Here is a 10,387-nt window from a genome sequence, read left to right on the forward strand (position 1 = left end):
CAAAAGACCCTAGGTCTTTAATATGTTTGGTTTATTAGTAATATCACTTTACGCGTAATTCTAATTGAAGATGGGCAAAAACTCCCATTTATTGTCTGCGCATCCTTTCAACCAAAATATACAAGTAAGGACATGTCGCAACTAACAATTTATGAAAAATTATTTGTCGATATGTCATAAGGTATTTGAAAATAAATGAAAATAAGCCAAAATCAAAATTTAGAATATGACCTTGACCTTTGACCTTGACCTCATTTTTATCATTTTGGACCAAGGACCTCAAATCTAAAGACCCTATGTCTTTATCACTTATGGTTTACCATTTAGAAATGCATATTACTTAATTAAATGGAAAAGGGGGAATAACTCTCATATGGAGTCTCCGTAAAGCTTCGGTCCAAATGAATATCCTAATCCTGAAGATGTAACGAGCAATTTGGTAAAATAAATTTGTCTTAATCTTTAACGGTTGCGAAGGAGTAGTGGCCACAAGAAAAACAGTGTTTGGGGAGATAACTCTTACAACGTAAAGTATTTTGTTACGCAGTTGTAAATTTTTAAAGCGTATAAACTATACGATACCATATTCCAAATATCTAAGGGACATCTTTTGAAACATCAATAATACGCAAGAAAAAAAATTAGGCGGAAGAAAAAAAAAAAAAATAATAATAATAATAATAATAATCAGAACAAATTCAATAGGTCTTTCCACGGAAAGGTGGAAAGACCTAATAATCAGAACAAATTCAATAGGTCTTTCCACGGAAAGGTGGAAAGACCTAATTAAAAACCAATTGTTCAGAGAACAATTGAAGGTCTTTCCACTAGTAAAGATCTTTTTTTATATTGAAATATAAAAATCAGTTTAAAATGTTAGTTCATATGGCTTAATGATGTATTAATATGAATTTAAAGCAAAGGTCAAAGTCTAAAACGTCCTATTAACCTACGACCTTGACTTCAATTTCAAGGTCACAAACCAAGGACCTTAAATCAAAAGACCCTAGGTCTTTAATATGTTTGGATAATGAGTAATATCACTTTACGAGTAATTCTAAATATAAGATGGGCAAAAACTCCCATTTATTGGCTGCGCACCCTTTCAACCAAAATTTATAAGTTACAACATGTCGCAACTAACAATTTAGTAAAAATAATTTATCGATATCTTTTAAGGTTTTTGAAAATAAGGGAAAATTAGCCAAAATCAAAATTTAGAATATGACCTTGACCTTTGACCTTGACCTGATTTTCATTTTTTTGGACCAAGGACCTCAAATCTAAAGACCCTTGGTATCTATCACTTATGGTTTACCATTTAGAAATGCATATCACTTAATTTAATGGAAAAGGGGGAATAACTCTCATATGGAGTCTCCGTAAAGCTTCAGTCCAAATGAATATCCTAATCCTGAAGATGTAACGAGCAATTTGGTAAAATAAATTTGTCGTAATCTTTTACGGTTGCGAAGGAGTAGTGGCCACAAGAAAAACAGTGTTTGGGGAGATAACTCTTACAACGTAAAGTATTTTGTTACGCAGTTGTAAATTTTAAATCATATTCCAAATATCTATGTGACATCTTTTGAAACAACAAAACTATGCAAGAAAAAAATTTAGGCGGAAGAAGAAAAATAATAATAATCAAAACAAAATCAATAGGTCTTTCCACGGAAAGGTGGAAAGACCTAATAATCAGAACAAAACCTATAGGTCTTTCCACGGAAAAGTGGAAAGACCTAACAATAATCAGAACAAAACCTATAGGTCTTTCCACGGAAAAGTGGAAAGACCTAATTAATATTTGACACAGGCTTCGTCCCCTTTCACAGGTAACGACTGCCTCATATTATTTGAAAATAAAATTTAAAAAAATAAGATAAAATAGTATACCAAATTTATTGTTTATAGTGAGGTGAAATAGATATGTTTTTTTTTACAAATTTATATTTTTTATGTCTTGAATGATTTTTTTTAAATATTTTTTTCCAACCAACCGACTTGACTTTTCATAAGAAAAAACTGTAAAGCAACAACTTAAAAATCCCTTGCCTCATGCATATTGAGGAAAAAGATTGATTGATTGCTGGATGCTGAAGGGCCAGTGGCAAATATTTATTGCATGTTCACGAAGACAAAATATTAATAATGAATTTTATAGGTAGGAGATGTTTAATAGATCTATATAGGAAGATGTGGTATGAGTGCCAATGAGACAACTCTCCATCCAAATAGCAATTTATAAAAGTAAACAATTATAAGCATTCTTATGATATTGACACCAATTGAGCATTCTCTAACAGGAGATGTTCGGATGATTATAAAAAAAATAGAAAGGATTGGGGGTTCATATAAAGGACTCTTTGGCACCTTTTAGCAACTAGTTATGTTTATGTTGTTTAGTGACATCATAATGGGTCTCATTGGGGTCTAAGCGTGACACAGGATTGCTGATTTTTTGTAAGCGTGACACATGAAAGTCAAATTATTGTGCCATGAAAACAGGAAATGAAGTCTAGCGGGACACCGGAAATAACAAAAAAATGAACATTGCTTACCTACATAGTGTAGTGGGATAAGGGAATCTGACAAAACAGTAAGCGGGATCTGGGATCAGAACACCCCCCCCCCCCCCCAATGAGACCCCATCATAAAATAGTGGATGAGGTGAGGTACATTTATAAATCAAGGAGCTGTGGTCTCGAGGTATGGGCAGAAAAATATAGCTTGGGGAAATTGTATACATCAATGAGACCGCAATCAATCAACAAAAATGGAAATCTAGAGAAAAATATAATAATTCAAGCATCAGCATACCCAGTACAACATATATACCAATATATACATTAATTTTGTAAACAACAATAATACAAAGTATTTTTCTGTTTTCAGAAATAAAGAAAGAAGGAAGGACCAATCCAAACCGGGCCAAGTTCAGAAAACTTTCCAGAGAGGTTTGTGGAGAAGTATGCGATATTCCAGAAAACAACTCAGTCAGGTTCGTTTATGAAAAACGACCCTCCAAAGTATCTCTCATAGGTGAAATAAGTTACCAGTTTTGTGACTTGAAGATGGATTCACCCGGCAGTAATTTTGACAGCGAATACTATAGTCAGATAACATTCATGTTTGTAAAAGAAGACTACCAATTACAAGGAATTGGTAAAAAGTTGGTAAAAAAAGTATTGAATGAGTTCAAAAGTCATGATAAAATTCGACCAATCAGAATTCAAAGTGCAGGTCGTGCTGTAGGTTTCTTTGAAAAATTGGGATTTGTTAAAGTAGGAGAAATCATGGAAACAGTTTGTGGTATTTCAGTATTTAGATTCATGCAGAACATGGAACGGCCAAGAACAATGCCAACATGATGATTTTATTTCGAATCTTCAGTATCCACTAAAATGCCCCATGTGCATGGCCTAGGTTATTCTATGACTATGATGGCATAATAAACACACAATAAACAATAAAATATAATGTAGTCATTTCGGATGGTATTAGATACCCATTGCTTACAGATTTGTGGAAAAACCATTGAAGAAAGCAAAAAAACATTGATGTAAATTTTGTACTAAGACATATTATGTGATTTGAGAAATTACACTAAAGAAAGTAAAAATCATTTGTTGTACAATAAATATTGTAATATGACATATATGATTGAGAAAAAAACAATAAAGAACAAAAAACATCGATGTAATTTTGAATATGACATGTACATATTATGTGATTTGTGAAGAAAAAATACATTGATGTACAGTAAATTTTGTAATATGACTTATTATGCATGTTTATAGAACAGAATAAATATGTGAAAAGTATTGTGACATGCACAAAATTATGTGAGCAGTTCAGGAAATGAAAATAATTGTCAATCTTGCTGATAATATAATGTCTTAACTGTAGTAGTGTTTCTCTGCATCCTTTATCTGCCTTTCCGTAGACAACTTTATTTCATGATCATCATCTGTGAAACCACAAGTCTAACTATCAAAAGATGGCACACATTATACATTGTATTTTAAATGAAAAGAATGTTCTACAGAGGGAATCTTTGATTGAAATAGGCTAATTAACTTTTAAAAAAAATCTCCTTAAACTATATGTGTTTTACAAATTATTCTAAAATAGATTGATTATTGGAGGTTTAAAAATTAGTCATTTAACATTGATCTGTGGTAAACATGGCAAACTATGCATACTGAGTGGCATAAATTGTACTCTTTGAAAAACACATGAAATATTATATTTTCATTTTCTTCATTTCTTTTTTGATCTACCTTGCCAATTTTAGCCACATTTCGAGAAGTGTTGCTCAGAAGAATGCCTTTAAATGAAACTATTTAAAGTTGATCACTAAATCACACAATAAAAAGACTGCATAGTGCATTTGCAGGGTGACTACATTTTTGTAACTTTAACAGACAAATTTAATTGCATTAAATTTGGAAAGCAGGGTCAAAATATGGGCACTTCTACAGAAAAATAGCTAAGGTATCCACATCTGCTGATTTGAAACCACTGCATAAACACATTAAAATATCAGAAACTACATGTACACATACACTCCTTAACAGGTTTTATAAGGTCTCATACTAAGCAGTATTATTGAGAGCAGAAACATACATACATGTCTCTAGTTGATTGGATGATTTGATGTTTATTCTTACGTCATAGTGCCAAAAGACATAAATAGGAGCCAGTAGATAAACATGGCATTCTGAATCAAGCCTTTGAACTGTCAACTACATAATATTGACCACCCGATTTATTGTGTAATTTGTTGAAAGATGAATGTCTATTACAAATCTGTTTCTTCATACTGCCGTTGAGTTAAATGGTGATTCCACTCCTCCGGAATGAGTTTTAAACAGAGTTTTATGACAACCCTAGGTTTGTTACAGTATAATGGTATGATGTCGTCGTCTGCGTAGTCCGAAGACACATTTGGTTTCCAGACAATAACTTAAGTTTAATTGAATGGATCTCTGCAATTTAATAAGATGGTTCAATACCACATAGGGAAGGTTGGGATTGATTTTGGGGATGATGGTTCCAATATTTTAGGAATTAGGGGACCCAAAAGGGGCCCAAAATAAGCATCTTTCTACTTTCAGGATTATAACTTGTGTATAAGTATTTCAATTGCTCTGACATTATACCACAATAATTTAATTTTGGATGTCACATGTCTTCTGATTGGCTGACGTTGTTTTGTTTATCATATCAGCTCAGACATAATTTAGTCATGTGACCATGATGTCATCATATTTTTTCATGGTTTACTCCAGTTTAAAATTGAATTTAGAATTAGCTTATAAGAAATAACTAATATTTGATCTGTCTTCAAAATAAAATAAAAAAGTGGCACACTTTAAAATAACCCGCTACGCTGGTTATTAAGTTTGCACCACATTTTTTATGTTATTTCTTCATAGACAGAAAAAATATTAGTCATTCCTTAAATGTTTAATACCACTAGTAGAAGGTGTGGAATCATTTTGGGGGTTACGGTGCCGACAGTTTTGGAATTAAGGGGCAAAAAACAAGCATTTTTGTTGTTTCTGGCCAATAACTTGTGTGTGACTGATGCATCACTCTGACATTGTACCACAAGCTTCCATATCACAAAAGAAAGGCTGGGATTGAGTTTGGGGGTAATTGCCCAATTCATGCAGGAATTGGGGACCAAAAAGGGCCAAAAAGAAGCATTTTTCTAGTTTCCAGACAAACACTTGTGTTTAGTTTAAACATATTTATTTATAGTGGATTAGGAAACAAGTTTTGCAACTTTGTGTTTAAGAGTATGGATCTCTCTGAAATTGTACTACAAGGTTCTATACTACAAAAGAAAGGCTGGGATTGAGTATGGGGCTAATTGCTGAAAGGTGGGATTCAAAAAGTTGGGGGGGGGGGGGGGGTTCAATTTTTTTTTCAAAATTTTTAATTTTCAAGAAGAATTTTTATTTGCACAGTATTGTGCAATAGACTTGTAAGATCTTGACATTTATTTTGTGTCAGTAACCTTTGTCAAAAATTAGATCACAATCAAAATTCAGACAGTATCAAGCTTTGAATATTGTGTCCAAATTTGCCCCAACTGTTCAGGGTTCAACCTATGTAGTCGTATCAGGCTGCGCTCAGCAAAGCAATTTATTTTGTTTAAACTTGTTTTCGAAAATACTTAGAAAAGAAACTATTATAAGTCATATTTATATTTGGTGTATGGAATTATTGTTAGATGCACAAGTCATGTTCGACTGATTTGGTATTAGTATCTCCGCTCGGCGAAACAGGTTTGCCGATACTTTAAAAAAAGGCTACATACAACCAAATTTTAATAACGTATATGTATGCAATACATGTATATGCAGTTGGGCTAATATAGGATATTCATTTCTGCAGAGGATGATGATTAATTCTGATTAAATGGTACATAATGACTTGACAATACAATTTTCATTGATAATAAACAAATAATTTGAAAATTGTATGTTTTCTAATATTATAAATATAGTTGTGAAAATAAATAACCAGTCCCTTGCTTTAATGAACATGAAAAATCTTGCTTCGATAGTGCAGAAAATAGATTACCTGTCCTCTTAGTTTACAAAAATGACTTGAATAACCGATCCAAAACAAATCCTCCTCCCCCACCCCTGTCGAGGACAAATAGAGACAATCTCATTACGCGGGATTCATACATGTACTTATACGCGTTACCGCTCTCTATATGTAACGTCATGGTTGCTATGTATTAACGTCATTGTATTCCAGCATTAAATCATCCATTTGTATAGACGTCTTTTTCTCTATTCAAAACACAACGCAACTACAACTTATACGATCACGAGATTGGTACCGAGACCAGGATAAAAGATGGATTCGTCGAGAATCAAGTCTATTCGAGCTGGAAATAGAGCCGCTGTCACGAAATTCTTCAAGAAACTAGATGAGCTGAACACCGATTCGGAGATGGATATAGACATTGCAGGTCCAATTATTGACGCTATAGTGAAAAAACAAAGTGTAATTCTTAAACTGGATGAACAGATTTTGGAAAATACATCGGATGAAGATATAGAAGTTGAAATTACAGATGCAGATGAGTATAATTTAGATCTTGAAACAAATTTACGCCGTTATAAGAAATTAGCACAAACAGTTACACGTACATGTACAGAATTATCTCATGAAAGCATCCCAAACACACGCCCTGTCATGAACATGCATGAAGTCAATTCCGAGACCCGTCCTGTAATGAACACAGAATTCTTCCCAAGATATTCATCGCAAACAACTAATAGTTCACTGTCTAGTCAAAATCACCGCTTGCCGAAGCTAAGGCAGCAACCATTTGATTTTCTGGGGGGGGGCTATGGTTTTTTTGGAAAAAAAAGTTTGTTTCCAGTTTTTGGAGAAAAAAATAATTTGTTTTTGATTCTGAGAAAAAAAAATTGTTTGTTTCACCCTCAGCTGCCACTATATGTAATGCTAAAATTGAAAGAAAAAAATTGTTTTCGACTTGTCGCGAAAAAATAGATTGTTTTTCGCCGCAGGCGAAAAAAAAAGTTTGCACAGAAAAAAAAACCATAGCCCCCCCCCAGAAAATCAAATGGTTGCTGCCTAACCCTACCTACTTTTTCTGGGGATATTCTAGAGTGGCAATACTTTTGGGAGTCGTTTGAAAACACAATTCACAGCAATCATACACTAACTGATGTCCAGAAATTCACGTACCTACAGTCACTTCTTGATGCAAACGCTATGAATGTCATAAATGGTTTAAATGTCCAGCGCAAACTATCACAAAGCCGTGGAGTTATTAGTAAATCGCTTTGGGAAATCACACAAGATTGTGAACGCTTATATGAAAGCTCTTTTAAATTTGCCAGCACCCTCATACACATTAGATAGTATCCGTAATTTTTCGGATAAGTCAGAGGTTTATATCCGTGGACTAGAATCTTTAGGACAGTGCCAAGATACGTATGGTTCCCTGTTAATCCCAGTTATGCTTGGTAAGCTCCCTATTAGCGTTAAAAGTAATATCACAAGAGAAAACGGAAACGACGACTGGACCCTTGCAAATCTAAGAAAGGCAATACAACGGGAAATATCTATTCAAGAAGCCAGCACTGATGGGAGTGAATCTTATGATATACCTACCGCAAGTTTCCATGCCGGAATTAGTAAGAAAAATGGGTATTACGTAAATAAATCAAAATCTATAAACTATTCTCAAAGTAAAATGTGCACTTATTGCAATGATCAACATTTTCCTGCAGACTGTGAAAAGTTCACCGACTGCAAATCAAGAATGGAGATTGTTAAGAAGAGAAACCTATGTTTCAATTGTTTAGGTAACCATAGAATATCAGAATGTAGGTCGAAAAACACATGCCGTACATGTAAACGTAAACACCACACTAGTTTATGCCATGAATCTTCAATTCAAAAATCACAGATTCAGAACATTTCAACTACGAATTATAGTTATCCCGTACCATTGTAAACTCGTACCAACGTCAACTCGTACCACTTTACAAAAACTCGTACCAATGCAAACTCGTACCACTGTTAACTCGTACCAACTTATTTAAATGCATTTAATGGTGTTTAATGATGTATGTAATTTACTTTCACTCAATACCTCTCAAGTCTGTAAAATGTATATAATTTGAAAGTACAATGACCAATTATGAAGCTGATGTTCCCTGTCTATTGGATAGAAAATACCGTGGCAGATTTGCTTTGTTGTCTCCTTTGAAAAGACTTTTTTAAACTTTTACTGATAATTATTGAATTTAATTTTTAATCATTCCAAAGTGATTTTTCATGAATAAATCCTAGCAGTTAATCAAAATGATTTCCAAAATGAAATTCTTACTTTTTATAAATAACAAGTTACAATGAAATGTAACCGTTTCCTGTTCCCGAATTTTCCCGCCAAAAAGCACATGGCTTTCAACAATTGTAAACAAAGCATTCAATTTGTGATCATGGATTACAGCATTAATTAATTTACTTTGGATATAGATATTCAACTTAAGGTACAGTTAAAGCAATGTTTTTTCTTTCTTCTGGATTATAACTACTTTGAAAGATCAGCTTAAAAAATAAAGCTTTTTAGAAAAACATTCGTATTTTTGTCTATAAAATCCAGTATAAAATTCAAGTAATTCAACATTAGTTTTATTCAATTCAATTCAATTCAATATTTTATTGGAAAGAGCACAATAGAGGCGTGATCCAAATACAGACAATTATAATATTAAAACAACACATAAATGAAATAAAGATTCATGTAACAAGTCATGAGCCAATTCTATGTATACAAATACATTATAAACTGATATTGATACCATAAACTTATATTTCAGTATTATTCTAGATTTTCATATATTTACTTAAAACACACAATATAAGATTTATATATATATATATATATATATGCATATGCATATTAATAAACTTTTATTAAGTTTACAAAAAATATTCGTAATTTTTAATGTATTTTTGATGGTACGAGTTAACAGTGGTACGACTTCCCGGTGGTACGAGTTTACTTTTTTGGTACGAGTTAACATGGTACGAGTTTTCGTTGGTACGAGTTAACTTGCTTCCATACAGAAAACGGCACGCCAATCATGCATACATCTGCTAAACAGGAAAATTCTACCGTCTTCTTAAAAACGGCAATTGCTCCAATATGGTCACAGAATCAGTGCGCCGACGCTCACATCCTTTTCGACGAAGGAGCGCAACGATCATTTATGACGCAGGAAATAGCCGACAAGTTGAACGTCAAGCCAGACGGAAAGGAAACTCTCAACATATCCGCCTTCGGAAATTCTGACAAGAATGTTCGTCACATGAATAAAGCCACAGTGTATTTAGAAGCAGACTCAGGAGAGAAAATACCTTTGCAGGTATTGATTGTACCTACCATAGCAGCGCCTATTCAGAATAACCGCAGGTACATTTCGCAGCAACTACATTATTTGAAAGGACTAAAACTAGCCCACCCGTTATCAGAGGATAATAACTTTGAAATTTCTTTACTCATTGGAGCAGACCACTACTGGGATGTAATCAAGGATGATATCGTTCGAGGCGACGGACCGACAGCGATGAGCTCAAAAATCGGATATTTGTTATCTGGACCACTTACATGTACAAGAGGACAACGCAATTCACATATGATGCACATATTATCTAGTCACACAAAAGAGGACTACGATATTGAGAGATTTTGGAAATTGAAGTCCCTTGGTATACAAGAAAACGACAAACTTAACACGGAAAAACAGAACATCAAAGAATTTTCATCCTGTACAAAGCAGAAAAAACGTGGTTTCATCGAAAAGGTAGAAGAGAAGGA

At 33.5% G+C, this 10,387-nt stretch overlaps 1 protein-coding gene across 2 annotated transcripts in view; it reads left to right on the plus strand.

Moving 5' to 3' along the window:
* LOC143073080 (poly [ADP-ribose] polymerase tankyrase-1-like) overlaps positions 1 to 3,908 on the plus strand; it is a 30,420-nt gene extending 26,512 nt beyond the window's left edge. For both annotated transcript variants that reach the window (XM_076248346.1, XM_076248355.1), the window contains exon 7: positions 2,896 to 3,908. In XM_076248346.1, coding sequence (XP_076104461.1) covers positions 2,896 to 3,371 — 476 coding nt within the window. In that variant the 3' untranslated portion in view covers positions 3,372 to 3,908. The remainder of the gene's footprint in view (positions 1 to 2,895) is intronic.
* Positions 3,909 to 10,387: the final 6,479 nt, after the last annotated feature.

Source organism: Mytilus galloprovincialis, chromosome 1, assembly GCF_965363235.1.
Source record: "Mytilus galloprovincialis chromosome 1, xbMytGall1.hap1.1, whole genome shotgun sequence".
NCBI lineage: Eukaryota > Metazoa > Mollusca > Bivalvia > Mytilida > Mytilidae > Mytilus > Mytilus galloprovincialis.